A 20,717-nucleotide genomic window follows, 5' to 3' on the forward strand; every position below is an offset into this window, starting at 1 on the left:
CTCAGGTTGCTTAGGTGGAAAACTCAGCATATTTACATAAGATGAGATGACGCAGATTCAGAGGTTTAAAATTGCACATCTTGTGGTTTTTATTTACCACAAATAAAATAAATGTTACAAATGTAAATATTAGCTAAGCAGCTAACATTGCAAGACAATCTGGCAACCTGTATGCTGGAGTGTAATTAGAGGAGTGGCTTAAAAAACCCTCTTCAATATTTTTTGAGTTTGGAGTGAAATTTCTAGTTCAACCACTAGGTCACTGTCTATATATATATCAGGAGAACCCATCAACCATTGTGGGGTATATGGCTCTCGGGGGCGGGAGATCGGCTGGACTGGAAACATTTCTCAGTGAAAGTTACAGTAGCGTAGTAGTGTGGCTTGTAAACGTTACATGCTTTGTGTCAGCTTTTTTAATTGAATAAATTTGTATTTTTGGAGCTTTGGTGTTGCTGCCTTTGATGAATATTTAGGGCCCTATCATACACCCGGCGCAATGTGGCGCAAGGCGCAGCGCAATAGTCTTTTGCTAGTTTCAGCTCGGCGCAAGAGTCGTTTTGAGGCGTTGCGCTACACTGTTTAAATAGCAAATGCATTAGCGCTCATATGTGCGTCCATAGGCATTCTGGTCTAAAAAGGAAAGCGTTCTGAGGTGGACCGCTGGCGCGTTGCTATTTTGAGAAACTAAAATAGATTTTTTCTTTGACCAAAACAAACCCGGTCTAAACTCCGGCGCAGAGTTGCGCCTCGCTTACACACTGCTTAATACACACAAGAGAGCAATAGGCAAACATCTTTACATATGAAAACATTTAAATATTAATGATATATATAGGATATAATAAGAATAGATATAGAATATAAATATAAAGGATTAAAATATTACAAAACATATTATTTCCTAGCCTACAGAAATATGAAAAACCACTGCTTTTTGAGCACACTTTGTTATTATTGATCATTTATTCGTTTGCTGGAAATTAGAACTGAATTTAGAAATAGTTTTGAAACGAATATTTGCGCTTAACAAACTAAATTAATTATTTATAGGCTAATTGATGTCTGTGCATAAAGGTTTCTCTATCCAAGAGTGAAAGTGAAAGTAGTTCCATTATCTCTCGTTCTCACGCAGTAGATGCTCTGTTTAACAGTTTTCTGTTAAATAAACTGTGAACTATTTGCTTGTGAAATGCTCAGTTTTTCCACTTAGACTTACTTTGCGTCCTGTAAATAGGGAATGCGCTTATGTCGCGACGCAGCTGACTCTTAAAGGTAATGGGAGATGAGACTCTGATTGGTTTATTCTCAAAACACACCTATAACTCATTAAGAAAATAAACTCAACCCTTTTAGACCATGCGCCACGGTGCAAAGCGGATTTTCCCATCCTTAAATTGGCAAAAATGCGTTCTGACACGCCCTGAAAGCGTTTGCGCCCTGCGTTTTGCGCTCTGCGCATGGACCATCAAAATAGAGCCCTTAATTTGCACCTTTTGCGTTTTTGGCTCAGCAACCAAGAGGGATGTGCTTGCTTTTGTACAGTTTTACATATATTGATGATTGCCAATTATATATTGATGATTTATTGAAGTTTTGCTAAAGTAAAGATCAAATGCATTATAATCATTGGGCTATCACAGCCAATCTACTGGTTGTTTAAGAGTGAAGGAGCTGTAGAGAAATTCTCATCTAAAACATTTTAACATTGTCTTTAAAAATGCCTGTGAGCCCATCCTTGAGATCCTTTCACCCACAGAGGCTGTCTGTGTGTAAACTGAGCATCTCCGGAGAATTAAAGCAATTAAACTTGGTCTGACTTTATTCAATTTTCAGTCTTCACATTAAAATATAGTACGTGTGAACAGGAAGAAAATAATTTCCCATTACAGGTCACAGGACGTTACGAAAGCAGTTTAACCTTCTCATTAATTCATATCTCTCCCCAGCTCAGATTAAAGTCATTTTGGCTTGTTGGTTTGAGAGGTTTTCGGGGAGGGCGAGCGCTTTGCGTTTATCGAATTGTCAGGGTGGAGGGGTTTGCATGAAGGGTTTGTGCTGCAGATTTGAAGCTGAATGCTTCTCCTGGTCTCTGGTCTCTTGTGACGTGGTGCTCCAGAGACCTGAGCTGTGTGAAATGAATTTCCCCGCTCAAGTAAATCCTGCAGACCGCCTTCCATCTCATTTCAGACAAAATTCAGACCCTAAATTAAACAAACTCTGGCTTCATTTACTCAAACATTGCCATATCAATGGGAATTGAGCTGAAGCGGTTTGATGTTCATAATGATTGCAGAATAAATATGATTTCCCTTGCATTTTTTTTCCATGTGCTCATGAGATTTGCTGGAAACATGTGCTTTTATTAGCCCCTTTTACACATACAGACCTTTCCGGAAAATTGCCGGCAATTTTCCGGAAAGGTTGTATGTGTGAACAGGTCCTTTTTGAAAATACCGGTAAATTCATTCTGGCTATTTTCCGGAAAGAGAAGTTGTAACATTACCGGTAATTTGCCGGAATGCTGCGCTGTGTGAACGCAGAAGGAAGATTCCCGTAATAAGCGCGTGCACGTCTAGAACGTGCTGACGTGAGACGTCTGCTTTAGCCAATCACAACAGTCAGACGCATTTACGTCCGCGCGGTTTGTGAGGATAAAAGCCTTTGAATATTTTTCCAGACACATTTAGCTGCTAGAAGTTAGTCAGATCACGTTTATATGTTCTTCTTAATGCCAACTGTGTAAATAATCATCGATGAGATGCTTATGATAAGCCGTTGTTTGTTTACCTTCAAGCTTTGCGTGCGCATATGAGCGCCTGCACACGCACATATTATGAACATCTCGACATGCGAAAGTGATCCTGCGAAAGTTGTTCACAATATTGATAATCCACAGAATCTGTAATTTAGTCAAATGTTTACAAATACAAGCGCAGCCGTTTAAAGCTCATTTGTGGTGAATGATGTCAGAATTTACCGGTATTTTGGAATGGATGTGTGAATGCTCTTTTCCGGAAAACTTCCGTAACGTCCTTGCCTGTGTGAACAGCGCTTTTTTGAATATACCGGTAAAGTCGTTCCGGAAATTTTCCGGATATTTACCGGTATCACTGTGTGAAAGGGGCTATTGATTATACTGTGTTAAAGCAGATCATTCCATTCAAAACTTAATTTGATTACGGCTCAGTAACCAGTGTTGGGGCATTCTTCTAAATTTAATGCAGTTTATTTGTAAGAAAAGCAGTACTTGTTTAAAAAGTAATGTTTGTTAAAATGTTTTATGTTCAATCAACTTAAATGTGTAAAAACTAAAAGGTGAACTTATTACTTTGTGTTGTCCCAACACTAATCGATTGTCATGAACCCAACATTTTTTTTACACTATATTCAATTCAATTCAATTCAGCTTTATTTGTATAGCGCTTTTACAATGTAGATTGTGTCAAAGCAGCTTCACATAAATGGTCATAGTAACTGGAACAGTGTGGTTCAGTAACTGGAACAGTGTGGTTCAGGTTTTAGTGTTTAAGTTCAGTTCAGTTCAGTTTAGCTCAGTTCAGTGTGATTTAATCATTACTGAGAGTTCAAACACTGAAGAGCAAATTCATCGATGCGTAGCTCTACCAATCCTGAACCATGCGAGGCAGTGTCGACAGCGGAGAGGGAAAAAAAACTTCGCCTGATGGGAGTGAAGAAAAAAAACCTTGAGAGAACCAGACTCAGTTGGGCATGACCATTTTAATTTCTCCGCTGGCCAAAAGTCTTGTGCAGAGCTTCAGTCACCGCGGTGGAGACTGGAAGATGGCCTTAGCGAAGATTCGTCTGTCCCTGGAGTGTCGCTGGAATCATACTCATGATCTCCACTCCCCACGACCATCAGCGCAGCAGCAGCTCAAGATATGGCCTGGTCCCGGATATGGGATCATCTCGTCGCTGGTCTTGGATCCAATCAGTGACTCCGCATAATCTGAGGACCTCGGGATGAGTATCCCCAGGTGAAAATAGAGAATAAAGAGAATAATTATAGAGCACAGTGATGTATAGGAGAGTGATCAGACTGAACTGGCAGGATTTACACCCTTTCCTAATAGCATCACAATGTTTAAACATATCATCATGAGTTTGTGAACTAGCCACAAGGCCAAGGCCTCGACATATTTTATTACATATCCCATTAAGTGTTTTGTGAACCAATATAAACTCAATTTCCTCTTGTTGTTATTGATAGTTGTGTTCACTTGAAGGTCTTACTGAAAGTGACTCAGCTTGACTGTAGCACAGACGTCACTCCAATAAGACACCCACCTGTAGTCTGATTGGCATCTGTTGCGTTTCATTAAAAAGCTATTAAAATCCTGAGGGGGATCTCGCTTTCAGCGGGACTGGATCGCGGGATCGCGTCCCTGATGATACACCACTTGTCAGCTCTCAGTGAGACGCCAGACTTGCAGAATGCTCGTCAAAGACTGAAATCAGTTTTAACCGAGCAGCCAATTCACCAGGACATCACTTGGATGAGCTCGAAGCGTTGGGTCGGACGTTAATATATGCTTGTTTATTTATTTACTATGCTAATATATTTAGATTTAATCTTTTTCTGAATTAATGCTCTACATCTTTCAATTACAGATTTGTGTCTTAGAGTCTTAGAGAGAGAAACAAGTTTTAATTATAAAATAAACTATTATAGATATATAAACTAATTTAACAAATAATTGAGAGTAACAGGAAAAGCTAAAGTTGATTGTTTTGATTGTGAAAAAACAATTTGTGTTTGAATTAGAGATTTAAAAACTCATTTCTCAAAATATCGAGAGTAATTGCAGGAAAGTCTAAAATTGCAGTTGTGATAATTGAGTTGCAAATGCTCAGAATTAGAATAAAACATTTTTGATCATTGAGTCAGCATTGTGAGTTTATATCTTGCAAATTTAACTTCATGCCCAGCTTGGAGTTCTGACTTTTTTTTTTCTTAAAATTCTAGATTTTACAACTGCATTTTTTGAGAGAAACTGCATTTCTTTTGTTGTTGTTGTTGAGAAAATCTGCATTTCTTTTTTTCTTCTTTTTTTGAGAAAAACAGCATTTAAAATTTTGAGAGAACTGCATTTATTCTTTTGAGGAAAAACTGCATTTCTCTTTTTGAGAAAAACTGCTTTAAAATTTTTGAGAAAAACTGAATTTTTCTTTTTTTTGAGAAAATCTGCATTTCTTTTTTTTAGGAAAACTGCATTGTTTTTCTTTTTTCTGAGATTAATCTGCATTTTTCTTTTTCTTTTTTTCTAAACAACATTTCTGTCTTTCAGAAAAACTGCATTGTTTTCAAAGAAACTGCATTGTTTTAAGAAGGCTGCATTTTACTTTTTTTTTTTTTAGAAAAGTTGCACTTTTCTTTTTTTATATAAACTACATTTTTCTTTTTTTCTGAGATAAACTGCATTGTTTTTGAAAAAACTGCATTGTTTTGAGAAAAGCTGCATTTTTCTTTTTTTTTAGATATAATGATTTTTAAAAAATTCTGAGACAAACTGCATTGTTTTGAGAGAAACTGCTTTTCTTTTTCTGAGATGAACTGCATTTTCTTTTTTTCTGAGATAAACTGCATTTTTATTTTTTTTTAAATCTGCATTTCTTTTCTACAATTACAACTGTGTTTCTTTTTAGGGAGAACATTTTTTGAATTGTGACATAATCTAATTTAGCAGAAAACTGAGGGTAATTGCAGGAAAGCTTAAAACTGCAATTTTGATAATTGACATGCAAATATTCAGAATTCTAATAAAACATCAGAAGGTTTATTCATCATGTCAGATTTGTGAGTTTATATCTTGCAGTTTTAACTTCATACCTAGCTTACAGTTCTGACGTTTTTCTTAAACTCAGCTTTTTCATTTTTTTTCTACAACTGCATTTCTTTTTATTTTGAGAGAAAAAAAGTTCAAATTGTGATTTATAAACTAATTCAGCAAAAAAAAAAAAAAAAACAGTAATTAAAGCAAAGCCTACAATTGCAATTGTGATAATTGAATGAATTCAGAGTTGTGGGTTTATATCTTGTATCTTAACTTTATACCCAACTTGCAGTTCTGACATATTTTTCTTAACATTTTTAGAGCATACAGCTGCATTTCTTTTTGTTTTTAGAGAGAAGTGCAAATTATGATATGTAAACTAATTTATCAAAAAATCAAGAGTAATTGCAGGAAAGCTTAAAATTGCAACTGTGATAATTGAGTTGCAAACACTCAAAAAAACATAAAAACTGCACGTCATAAAGTCAGAATAGTTTATGTTTCATATGGATAAGTATATAATACTTGAGTTTATATCTTGCAATTCTTACTCGCAGTTCTGATCTTCTTGTTCTTAAAATTTGTACAATTTACAACTACAAATGTATAGAATTTATCAAAAAAAAAGATGTCCACTCAAATTTTCAAGATACACCTCTGTAATTCAGAGGAAAATGTGCAGACTATTACTGACTCTAAAATTCTTGTACTTTTGACTTGCAGGAAATCCTCTGAAAGTTTCCCCCATCGCAGGATGACCCTCCCAAGAGAAAAGGGTCGCCGGCAAGCCATACGTGGACCAGCGTTCATGTTCAACGCCCGCGGCACCAGCCTCACCCCAGAGGAAGAGCGCTTTCTGGATGCAGCCGAATATGGCAACATCCCTGTGGTCCGCAAGATGCTGGAAGAATCTCTCACTCTCAACGTGAACTGTATGGATTATATGGGCCAGAACGGACTGCAGCTGGCCGTCGGAAACGAGCACCTGGAGGTCACTGAGCTGCTCCTGCGGCGGGACAACCTGGCCCGAGTCGGGGACGCCCTCCTGCTGGCCATTTCCAAAGGTTACGTCCGTATCGTGGAGGCCCTGCTGGGGCATCCGTCTTTTGGGAACGGCGAACGATTGACCCGCAGCCCCTGTGAGCTGCAGGATGATGATTTCTACTCGTACGACGAGGACGGGACGCGGTTTTCTCCTGATATCACGCCTATTATTTTGGCTGCACATTGTCAGAAATACGAGGTGGTGCACATGCTGCTGTTGAAGGGTGCCAGGATTGAGCGCCCGCACGATTATTTCTGTAAGTGCGCGGACTGCACGGAGAAGCAGAGGAAAGATTCGTTCAGCCACTCACGCTCTAGGATTAATGCGTACCGTGGACTCGCCAGCCCGGCGTATTTGTCTTTATCCAGCGAAGACCCTGTGTTGACCGCACTGGAGTTGAGCAATGAGCTTGCCAAACTGGCTAACATCGAAAAGGAGTTTAAGGTAAGTTGGCTATAGTATGCTGATGTGTTTTTTTCTTTAGTACTTTGCCTTTTTTAGTGACTTGATTCATCCATTGTCGTTTTTTGGTGTCTAACACCATGTCATAGCTACACACGATGCGTCAGGATTCTACCGACAAGTATTTGTCTTTTCGTGCAACACGCGACATGACAGAAACATTTAAATACTAGCCATTCATTTAATAATCAGCCACTGTACTCCTAATGAAATGAGAAATGTTATAATCTAATGAATACATAATAAACATGTTTTACTTTATAAATAGGCTACTGAGTGACTGATGGTTTTCACGGTCACAGTTGTTTTTCTAGTTATTTTATTTTTAAGATCTGCTGATCAGCTGCTGCTTTCAGTAGTATGGCAATAAATGTCCCGTAAAATGCTATTTAAACTCACATTGGGAGCATTTAACACTAAATAAAGCCCATAATCAGCACCTGAGGTGATCATCGTCATTGTAGTTTATGCCGTTGTTTTGTCTTGGAAATAGAAACGTTAAAAAAGAGACCTTTTAACACATGCTGCGGTGACACGTGTAGTTAGGACACAGCGTGTAGCACAGTGTTTCTCAACTGGTGGGTCGCGGGAACATTTTCAGTGGGTCGCGGAGTGGGTGATCAATAAAACAACAAAATTTAAATTTTTAACTTATTTTGCTTATATGGGACTTTTATTTTGAAATGTGCATGCGACAACCGTACCGTTTGAAATGTGAAGTTTTATTTAATTATAGCAACAAATATGTCGAAGCGCAAGTACGACCCTGAAAATGTAAAGTGTGGATTTATATATATCAACGACAAAAAAGGCTTAAATCCTCAGTGTGTCATATGTAATGAGGTGCTCTCACAAGAGAGCATGAAACCTTCTTTATTAAAACGATATTTAGATACTAAACATCCCAGTTGCAAGGACAAACCTGTGGACTATTCTCAAAGACGACTCTAGGAGCTGAGAGCATCACAAAAGTGCCGAACAGCTTCAAGTTTAAAACAAGTACAGGCACTCTGCGCATTTTACTGTGCTCACCGTGTAGCAAAGGCCAAGAAAGCCCACACAAAAGCAGAAGAGCAAATAACTGGTGAATGTTATAAAAATGGTTATGATTAATTTAATAATTTTACTTTAATTTGTTGGTTTGTTCTGTTCAACCGGATCAGTGTTAATGTTTTTTTTTTAACAGTTCAGTTTAGTTAATGGAAACTGTTGACAGTATTTGACATTTTTACTCTGTAATATTTCTATAATTTGATACATTTTGTTTAATGACAGCAGTAAAATATTGTTTATTTGTAAGTCTTGGTGATTTTCTTATGATTTATCTGTACTTGTGTATGTTAACAAATGAATACAAACTAATTATAATTCCTAAAATTTTATTATAGTTCCTAAAAATTTGGGTCGCGGCTTGATGACCATGTACAAATGTGGGTCCCATGGCCAAACTAGTTGAGAACCACTGATGTAGCTTTTTAGTTTTTCAACGTGCACACTGCAAATTTCGATGAAGAATGAAATTCTGTCAATAAGTGCTCACCTTCATGTCATTGCAAAGCTCTGAGACCTTTGTTTTAAGTAGTGTAATCTGATTACATTGTGGATTACTTTTAAATTATTTTTTTTTTGATCTCACATGAACTATATATTGAGCCTATTTGATTATTTTGTACCATACGGATCTAAAATAAAAAGAGAAAAAATATAGATTCTTTATTGGCAACAACATGAAATATATTTACATTCTGAATTATATTCTCCTGTCAAATTAAGTGATTAATTGAATATTTTAATGGTTTACCTGAATGTCACATGACCATCAATAAACTTTGAATTAAAATTTTCAGAGGTTAAATAAATAAATGTAAATTAAAAAAAAAAAAAAAAAAAAAAAAATATATATATATATATATATATATATATATATATATATATATATATATATATATATATATATATATATTCATTCATTTATTAATTTTCTTCATTAATCAGGGGTCGCCACAGCGGAATGAACTGCCAACTTATCTAGCACGTTTTACTCAGCGGATGCCCTTCGAGCCACTACACATCTCTGGGAAACATCCACACACACTCATTCACACTCATACACTACGAACTACTTAGCCTACCTAATTCAACTGTACCACATGTCTTTGGACCCGGAGGAAACCCACGCGAAGGCAGGGAGAACATACAAACTCCACACAGAAACGCCAACTGACACGGCCGAGGCTCGAACCTGACCAGCGAACTTTTTGCTGTGAGGCGACAGCACTACCTTATATATACATAATATATATAAAATTGTAACCTGATGAGTATTTAAATACGTAATACAAGTACTTAATTTTTGTCATCCAGATTACATGTAATCAGTTACTTCCCAGTAATTTAACCTGTAATATTTGTTAAAAATGTTTTGTACGGTTGTAGTTAATGACCCCAGTGAGTAAATATGTCAAGAACAATTTTATTTGGTGGCACTAACTTAAGTACGACACAGCAACAAACCACATTAGTACTCGGGTGACTCTTATTTTGAATTGGGTCTGGTGACTTACACAAAACCTTACTTGTACTCAAGAGACTCTTATTTTGAGTTGGTTATGATGAATTCAGATTCACAAATCAATCTCAAACTAGTTCATTTTGATTAAAGTCATCACAGTTAACTCACTGAACTTCTGTATCCTTTTTCAATGTGCGATGGACCTGATGTGTAAACATGGCCACTCACAAGCTTTAATTTAATGTTGAAACAGCATTGAATTTCCTTCTCCATTCCAGAATTCATCCTATGTTTACATCTCTTATCTTTACATTTATTTCCATTTTAACAGCATTTTTAACTTCTGTTGCGTGTGTGTGTGTGTATGTGTGTGTGTGTGTGTGTGTGCGTATGTTTGCTGCCGCCGTCAACAGGATAAAAAGAACCGTAATAAAGAGACATCACAGCACAATGGCTTCTTTCTGGTAAATATGTTTGACTACATCATTTTCACTAACAGACTAACAGTGTCTGATTGTCATGCTTGCAGATTCAGCTCTTATGTGAAGGATTAGATTGTCTGTCTGCTTGTGTGTGTGTCTGCAGAACTCAATGGCTGTAGATTTTCATCTCAGGTTTTGCAGCAGCAGCAGAACCGCAGGCATGTTCAGAGCTAGAGATCGACTTCAGATAAACTGAGAAATCATTCGTCAGCTTAAGAGCTTTCATTTTAAATACCGTGATTCATTTATTTTAAATATGATTTAGACAGATGCTGTCAATAAAAAGACACATATTAAAATAAATAGAAAATATAATTTGCATAAAGAAAAATAAATATTATATGCTTTATTTTGATTAAACGAATACAAAAAGTGCATTTCTTTATGAAAATATAAGAAATAAAACTTTAAAAAAACTTTAAAAAATTAAATATTTAAATGAAAATTAATTAAAAAATGAATGCATTTAATTATACATTATTATTTAATAAGTATTTTGAATAACGTTATTTTTACATATTTATGTAATCATGTATTTATCAATTTATAAAATTGATAAAATATTTGAGATTTAAATGTACGATGACCTTTTAAAGTAAAACCTTTAAAAACTTTCAAGTCATGATAATTCAGGGTAAAAAATATGCTTTATTTTCAGGAAATTAATGCAAAAATGTCAATTTCTTCATGAAAATATTGTATATTTAAAATAAATGATCAAATATTTATAGTTAAATGAATAAAAAATTAATACATTTAATCATAAATATAATCATTTATTAATAAGTATTTTAATTTAACATTATTTATTTGCATTTTTATTCATTTTTTTTATTCCTTTATTTGTTTATTTATAATATTTATAAAAATTAAGAGATTTAAATTCACAATGAACTAATGAAGTTACACATTTAGACACTTTCAAGTAATTATAATTTAGTGTATAAAATATGCTTTATTTTCCTGAAATCGTTATAAAAATGTTGGATGGTTTTAAAAAAGCAATCGAATATTTAAATCAAAATTATTTAAAATATATATATATATATATATATATATATATATATATATATATATATATATATATATATATACATATATATATATATATATATATATATATATATATATATATATATATATATATATATTTAAATTACCAGACATGTTGCTTTACTAGTATAAATCGATAAAGTAAAATAAAATAAAATAAATCTAGTCTGATAATTAATAAATTGTCTTTGTATTTTTTTCTTTTCATTAGAATAGTAGTCCAACTAAATTTACATTTCATTTTAAATTAAATATTAATAAAAAATGTATATAAATATAAACATAAAGTGTGAAAATATGCTTTATTTTTATCAATATAATGCAGAAATATAAATTTCTTTATAAAAATATTTCAAAAATAAATTAATAAATGAAAAATTGTTAAAAGGTTTTAAAAATTATTTTTTTTTTTTATTAAAATGAATTAAAAATTACACATTTAATTATACATCATTGTACAATAATAAGTATTTTAATCAACTTTTTTGTTTTGGTTTTGAAGTGAAACGTAAGCTACTCTTAGATTCACTTTTGTGTTGTTATCATCATTATTTTTGTTCATTTAATTCTTAAATTTAATTTCAGTGATTTGTAGTAATTTAGATTTATTATTCAATCCTTTTTGGTTTTACAGTTTTAACTCATCACAGTAACCCTAACTCCTCTGCATATAGCTTGATTTCTTATTTTGCCATATTTTCACCGCTTGTTATACACTCATCGCACCTTCGTGACCCACTTTGATAACTGTCATGATGTCTGCTGTCTGATTCCCGTCTAACATATGGTCAGTAATATTGGTTTTCTCACGCTGATAAGAGATGTGTTGTCGTCCTGGTGGTGTGAAGGTATAATGAATCCCACAGAGAACAATAAAGCACGCAGCATGTACTGTTTTAAACTGAACGTCAACAGGCAGTGCATGCTGGGAGATCACACTGATATGACGTCTAACAGATGTCTGTCTAGTAGGTCCTGCACACTGTTTTAACATGTTATTCCACACTGTCAGAGATGCCTTTTAGGAAGTACAAAAGGCACCTATTATGCAAAGCTTACTTTTATAAGGGGTTTAAGCACAGTTATGTGGCAACAGTCTCTGAATATGACAAGCTTCTAATGTTATAATTCATAAATATTATTTTTTATAATCACACTTGATTAAAACCACTTTGATTCCCTTGCACGTGTCATCAGAGGGGGAAAGCCATGCCCATTAGTGACCATCTCTCCCTCATAACCATGCAACGTTAGCCTTGTTTTTGAATCTGCCACTATGCTGACACACAGACATTTGTAGCTCCGCCCTCTTTTGAAATAAGCACAATCTAATTTGAATTTAAAGTGACAGTAACCAAAATGACACAATTAGGATCAAAGCTTATAATATTATAAAATATTATATGTTTGGTATTTTGAGGTGAAACTTCACACACACACACCCTAGAGATATCTTTTACATCTTGTGAAAAGGGGCATAATAGGTTTCCTTTAGAGTGCTGTAGAACGACGCAATTTGTGCAAATGAAGCGGCGCGAGTTGAGTGTTTCACGCCAATCGCTCAAGTTCAAAATTATGAACTACAGCAGACATTAGCCAATCAGGAGCTTGCTTTTTTGAGGGCGTGATTATGACGTAGTGTTTGTTGTTGGTGTTCCGGGGGTAAAATCCTCCTGCCGACACCGACAACAGTTCATCAAACTGGGCCCAGCTCAGTCAGAAGCACCGCTGAAAGCTTCCATCATTCACGTTAAGTTGTGTTTAATCATGTTTATGACAGATTTATGACAACCCAGCAGGCATACATCGTCATAAGTAGGGCTGTAACGATACACGATACGATATCGAAATCGCGACACTCAGATCTATGATCCTGTGTCGCGGTGTGATAAGGGAGAATTGCGACACACCCTGTGACCACCTTTTCAATAACGTCACGCCTGCCTGCAAAAGTTGAGCTAGTTGGAGAAGAACGTGAGGAAACACTTTTTTTCCGCTCGACATTACGAGCACTGCTCCGTTTAAGCCCACGCAATAAGCGTTTAGTAGCCTATTTTAAAATGCAATATTTAATGTGTCAGACACAAAATAGACACGTCAGTTTGTTTAATATAAAATTAATAGTAATCTGACCAGTTAACCGTTAATAACCGATTAATGAGCGGCGGTTGTCGGTTAGCAAAATTAACGAAATGAGCATCCCTAGTAGCTATTTAATTTACTTTTTCTATGTAAGAGAACTTGATTGAAAAAGAATTTTTAACATGTTTGAACCATCTAAACAAAGCAGTTTAGTTCTGTTTGGTTTTTACAACAGTATTTTGTTAAAAAGAAAACAAAAGTGATATAGCTTTTGCTATTTATTTATTTTATAGGCTATATGGCTATTTATATTGTTAATAATTTGCATAGTTAATATTGTTCTTTGATGTTTAGTTTATAAAGATTTTTCAAATGTTATTTAATAAAAAATAGTTTTAAAAATATATTTTTTTCCTACCCCACACGGAAAAAAAATCGGGATACGAACCGAATCGTGGGTTTGATGTATAGTTACAGCCCTAGTCATAAGACATTAACATTAGATTAGATTTAGGATGTGACGTCAGGTGACCAAAATTCAAAATTCCTGAGGTTTGGTTCTGATGTCAACCCATTTTTTTGTGTTTGGAGATGATTGTGAGTCTCCGTCTCCTGTTGATGCCAATGTTGAAGTACTTGTTAAAACCTGTCAACCTTCTCATCTGGATGACACCTTGTAGACTGAGAGTTGATGTTTTGCAGGGCTTTAAACACACTTTCTTTGCTGTTTTCTCTCTGTCCCTGCAGAACGACTACCGGAAGCTGTCTATGCAGTGTAAAGACTTCGTGGTTGGTGTTTTGGACCTGTGCAGAGACACAGAAGAGGTGGAGGCCATCCTGAATGGGGATGTTTCTGCTGAACTGGAGGAGGGCCAGCATCACCGCTCGCTGCTCAGCCGAGTCAAACTGGCCATTAAATATGAGGTTAAGAAGGCAAGTGTGCAGATAATCACATGTTTGCGCTGCGCTTTTAGAGCGAGCAAGAAAAAGTTGCTGATTATGAATGTCATTTCTGACTGAAATAGTGAGATTATTATTTGTTTGATTACACAACCAGCCAGAAACATTATTGAATAATTCAGATTTTATAAAGCAAGTCTCTTCTGGTTACCAAGGCTGGATGTATTTAAGCAACAATAAATAGAGTGATGTCATAAATATATTATTATAAATTATTACTGCAGTACAACAACATAAATACTGTTTATTTTAAAAAGATGCATTAAATTGATCAAAAAAAAAAAAAAAAAAAAAAAAAATATATATATATATATATATATATATATATATATATATATATATATATATATATATGTGTGTATATATATATATATATATATATATATATATATATATATATATATATATAATATATATATATATATATATATATATATATATATATATACACACACTCACCGGCCGCTTTATTAGGTACACCTTACTAGTAAAGGGTTGGACCCCATTTTACCTTCAGAACTGCCTTAACTGTTCCTTCATGGCTTAGATCAGGGATGTCAAACTCAATTCCTGGAGGGCCACAGCCCTGCACAGCTTAGTTCTAACTCTAATTAGACACACCTGATCTTACTAATTGAGTCCTTTAGGCTTGTTTGAAACCTACAGGTAAGTGTGTTGGAGCAGGGTTGGAACTACACTGTGCAGGGCTGCGGCCCTCCGGGAATTGAGTTTGACATCCCTGGCTTAGATTTAACAAAATACTGGAAATATTTGTCAGAGATTTTGGTCCATATTGACATGATAGTATCACACAGTTACTGCAGATTTGTTGGCTGCACACATCCACTATGCGAATCTCCCGTTCCACCACATCCCAAAGGTGCTTTATTGGATTGAGCTCTGGTGACTGTGGAGGCCATTTGAGTACAGGGAGCTCATTGTCATGTTCAAGAAACTAGTCTGAGTATTGTGTGTTCAGAGATTGTAACGAGTGCTTATTTGAGTTACTGTTGCCTTTCTATCAGCTGGAACCAGTCTGGCCATTCTCCCCTGACCTCTGGCATCAACAAGGCATTTGCGCCCACAGAACTGCCGCTCACTGGATATTTTCTCTTTTTCTGAGAATTCTCTGTAAACCCTGGAGATGGTTGTGCGTGAAAATCCCAGTAGATCAGCAGTTTCTGAAATACTCAGACCAGCCCAACTGGCACCAACAACCATGCCACGTTCAAAGTCACTTAAATCACCTTTCTTTCCCATTCTGATGCTCGATTTGAACTGCAGCAGATCATCTTGACCATGTCTACATGCCTAAATGCATTGAGTTGCTGCCATGTGATTGGCTAATTAGAAATTTGCGTTAACGAGCAGTTGGAGAGGTGTACCTAATAAAGTGGCCGGTGAGTATATATATATATATATATATATATATATATATATATATATATATATATATATATATATATATATATACTCACCGGCCACTTTATTAGCTTTATTAGGTACACCTCTCCAACTGCTCGTTAACGCAAATTTCTAATTAGCCAATCACATGGCAGCAACTCAATGCATTTAGGCATGTAGACATGGTCAAGATGATCTGCTGCAGTTCATGCTACTCCATGACATTTTCAGAACAAGAAACAATACTAATTTTCAATATGATTTCTGATTCACTATCAGTATCGTTTAAAAAAGCGTGTGACTATATTTATTATATTTATTTTGCTCCTGAACAATTTGTATTACAAAATTCATCAATGCAAAAAAGGCTTAAGGCAACCTCAATAATCATTTATAAATCCTTTCAATCATGTTTACAGAAAGCTCATCAGCATTGTGATTGATGAGGATTGACAAATACCAAAGCTGCTTCGATTCTTCTGCCCATATATTTTCACAGTCGTTAGGGTGAAGTATGTCTGAAATGTAATAACAAGACGCAGAGAGCAATAGATAAAGACAGCCCCAATTAATCACATGCGTTTTATTGTGAAGGTGTGACTAATCCTTTATACTGACGTTGTTTTCTTTAATCATCTACTTCTCCAAACGCTCAATCTCAGGACAGTAATCCGACTGAAGCATTAATCAGGTTAACAGCAGCGTGCTCCACCATCCTGACCTAAAGCCTAATTTAAAGATGAGGTTTCAGAAGGCCTAAACGCTCCCATGAGGACTCGGGGTTTGCTTTAGGAAATGAGTTTAGAGTCAGTCGTCCACATTACAGTGATTAATTCATGGCTGCTCTGCATTTCAGGCTGTTAAATGAACAGTGGGTAGAGATGTGATTGGCTCTGCTTGGGGTGTCACTTATAGAATGAAATATGGGTTTGTGGGATGTGTGTTTGGGGCGTTGAGTGCTCCGAGATTTGAGGGATGGTAAACAAGTCGTGGTTTAATGGTAGCATGTTTGGCCATGTTCAGTAATGAGGCGTAGAATTTGTAAAGCTCTGCTATATTACTCTTAGTAATACTGCCATTCATTTAAATGGCAGATGTGGGATTTCGTATTCCATTCCAAGGTATGCTTATAGCATTATTACATTAGGGCTTGAATATGATTATATTGCACATTTCTCTGATTTCTAAATATTCCAAATTATTTTGAACTGAAAAGCCTTGAATAGCCGATATAAGAGCTGATATATCAGTTCATTCAATTGGTTCCATTGAGTCAGTAACTCACTGATTCAGATGGTCTTTTCTGAGTGAGTTTTCAGCTAACAACTCACTGATTCAAATGATTCAGTCAGGGTGAGTCTTCAGTTATCAACTCACTGTTTCAGATGATCCAGTTAAAGTGAATCTGCAGTTAACAGTCCACTGATTGACATGATTCAGTCAGTTAGTCTTCAGTCATCAACCCACTGATTCACTTGATCCAGTCAAAGTGAGTCTTCATTTAACAACTCACTGATTTGGATGATCCAGTCAGAGTGAGTCTTTAGTTAACGACTCACTGATTCACTTGATTTACTCTTCAGTTGTCAACTCACTGATTCATATGATCCAGTCAGAGTGAGTCTCCAGTTAACAACTCACTGATTCAGATGATTCAGTGTGAGTAAGTATTCAATTAACATCTCATTGATCCAGATGATTCATTCAGGGTGAGTATTTAGTTAACTTTCTGATTCATATGATTTAGAGTAAGATAACAGTTCATTGATTCACATGAATCAGTTAGAGTGAGTATTCAGTTATCAACTCACTAATTCACATGACCCAGTCAGAGTGAGTCTTCGGTTATCAACTCACTGATTCAGATGATTCAGTCAGAGTGAGTCTTCAGTAACAACTCACTGATTCAGATGATTCAGTCAGAGTGAGTCTTCAGTAACAACTCACTGATTCAGATGATTCAGTCAGGGTGAGGCTTTAGTAATCAACTCACTGATTCACATGATTGAGTCAGAGTGAGTCTTCAGTTAACAACTCACTGATTCAAATGATTCAGTCAGAGTGTCTTCAGTTAACAACTCAATGATTCACATGATTCAGTCAGAGTGAGTCTTCAGTTAACAACTCACTGATTCAAATGATTCAGTCAGAGTGTGTCTTCAGTTAACAACTCAATGATTCACATGATTCAGAGTGAGTATTCAGTTATCAGCTCAACAATTCAGATGATTCAGTCAGAGTGAGTCTTCAGTTATCAACTCATCGATTCAGATGATTCAGTCAAAGTGAGTATTCAGTTATCAACACACTGATTTAGATGATTCAGTCGGAATGAGTCTTTAGTTATCAACTCACTGATTCACATGATCCAATCAGAGTGAGTCTCTAGTTATCATCTCACTGATTCACATGAATTAGTCAGAGTGAGTCTTCAGTTATCAACTCACCGATTCAGTTGATTCAGTCAGAGTGAGTATTCAGTTATCAACTCACTGATTCACATGATCCAGTCAGAGTGAGTCTTTAGTTATCAACTCACTGATTCACGTGATCCAGTCAGATTGGGTCTTCAGTTAATGACTCACTGATTCACATGATCCAGTCAGATTGGGTCTTCAGTTAATGACTCACTGATTCACGTGATCCAGTCAGATTGGGTCTTCAGTTAATGACTCACTGATTCACATGATCCAGTCAGAGTGAGTCTTTAGTTATCAACTCACTGATTCACATGATCCAGTCAGGGACATTTCCCAAACAATAACATAACTCTTTGCTCAACTAACATAGCAGTTGTCTCTTGAGCATTCACAAAGATATATTGAGAACCATGTTGGCTAGAAATGTTGGTTTAGCAGTTAAAATAATACATCTAAAACAATGCAATTAGTATACACATTGAACAAAAGATATATACTGAATAAAGTGATCTGCAGCACATGGAAATACAGAAGATGTTGAGAGTCACAGGAATGGTTCCTGTCTTGTGTTAGTAATGTGTCTCTCTGGTGCAGTTTCAGTCGTGATCATGTGGTGAGGCATTTCTCTGATCACCCATCAGACACATAAAAACCAGCACATCCTGATTCACAACCAATCAGACTGGAAAATTGCCAGGGCTTAGAGGAAAGCTTGTCCCCCGTTTACACTGAGTGTAACCTGAGAGAAACACAACGGCTCACGAATCATTGGGAGGGTCTGTCACCCATGTTAGGATTCACTCCCAGTAACATTTACTCATCAGCAGAAACACCAAATCCCAACGGCAGCTCTTGACAAGAACAATGGATCTCTTTTCCACTCTCTCACACAAACACACATATAGCAGGAGACAGTGAATGATCTCAGACCATCTACCAAAACATGCCACATGACCTTGCTGTGACATACGGTAATGCAGAAAATAGGAGAAGCATTTAAACCTGAGCTGATTCAGTGAAGAAGCAGCAGAGAGTTTTTCTGAAACTAGATATACAGTTGAAGTCAGAATTATCAGCCCTCCTGAATTATTAGTCCCCCTGTGCATTAAGGGGTCTAAATTCACTGTTGCTATGGAAAAATACGGTTTGCGCCCAGGCTTGTGCTTATTCCCTTAATGAGTAAAGGGTGTGTTTTGAGCGTAACGTGCATTAAACCAATCAGAGTCTCATTTCTCATTCCCTTTAAGAATCAGTTGCGTCGTGCCATGGCTCATTTGCTATTTACATGGCAGACTTTGTAAGTGAAAAAACTGAGAACTTCACTAGCGAGAAAACGAGTTAAACAGAGCATCTGCAGCCCAAAAATAAAGAACAAGCCTCCTCCATTCAGCCTCTTTACTTTCTCTTTACTTTTACTCTTCACTTTACTCCTTTACTTTTTTGGACTAAGGAAACGGTGTTGTTCTCACTCCACTGAAGACATCCATTAGCCTACATATTTAATTTCGTTTAAGCGAAAATATTTGTTTTAAAACTATTTCTAAATTCAGTTCTAATTTCCAGCAAACAAATAAATGAACAATAATAACAAAGTGTGGTCAAAAAACTGAGTTATATCCAAACACACGTCCTATTCTTATGACCCATATGGAGATGCAAACCCCACAGGTGGACAAATCTAAACTTTTTTTTATTTAAACAAATATAAATTTGCATATAATAAATAATATTGCTAATAATAATAACATTATACAAAAGCACATTGTCGATAATAAACAAACTACAACAAGTTTTTTATATTTCGTCACCTTGAAATTATAAGGTTCTATCTGCGCTCTGGATGATTTTGAAATATTGAGCTTTAAAGTTTAGCTAGGTTAATTAGGCAAGTCATTAGACAACAGTGATTTGTTCTGTAGCCATCGAAAAAAATACTAACAACTAATAATATTTTTTAAATAATAATAATGCTTTTATTCCAGTAAAATAATAATTAAAAAGACTTCGTAAGATAAGTATCATTGTAAATATTGTGAATACCTCCTTGCTCTTTAAAACATCTCTTGGGAGAAAATAAAATTGTGTGTGTGTGTGTGTGTGTGTGTGTGTGTATTTGCATATAGTTTCTAGGGTCGCTAGTATGGTTGCTAGGTGTTTGATAGAGTATCTTTTACTTTGAAACTGATCAAAATAAAAAAAAAAAAAATAAATAAAACTGATAGTTTCTCATTATTAATTTCTCTCACCACTGCAAGCAAAAGCAACCCAGGCTCATTATTGATATGTACCCATGCATACATTTCCGGACAGCGAAAAATACGTCCCAGGAGCTGTTTTTTTTTTTGCAGTTTTTGTTTTCGCGAATCCACCAGAGGCCGCTGTGTACGATTTTTTCAGATCTCAAATTTCTCTCGTTAGTGCCATTTGCTCCTACTATTCTCATGTAAATCCACCAGAAGCTGCTGTCAATTGACTGACCAACCAACCGATAACCCCACCCAC

General features: G+C 35.6%; 1 protein-coding gene across 1 annotated transcript in view; it reads left to right on the plus strand.

The window, feature by feature from the left end:
* trpc3 (transient receptor potential cation channel, subfamily C, member 3) overlaps window positions 1-20,717 on the plus strand; it is a 58,216-nt gene that overhangs the window by 5,111 nt on the left and 32,388 nt on the right. Inside the window, 2 exon segments of the mRNA NM_001289884.2 lie at window positions 6,519-7,284; window positions 14,179-14,364. Coding sequence (NP_001276813.2) covers window positions 6,519-7,284; window positions 14,179-14,364 — 952 coding nt within the window.

Source organism: Danio rerio, chromosome 14 (genome assembly GCF_052040795.2).
Source record: "Danio rerio strain M-AB ecotype USA chromosome 14, GRCz13ab, whole genome shotgun sequence".
Taxonomy (NCBI): domain Eukaryota; kingdom Metazoa; phylum Chordata; class Actinopteri; order Cypriniformes; family Danionidae; genus Danio; species Danio rerio.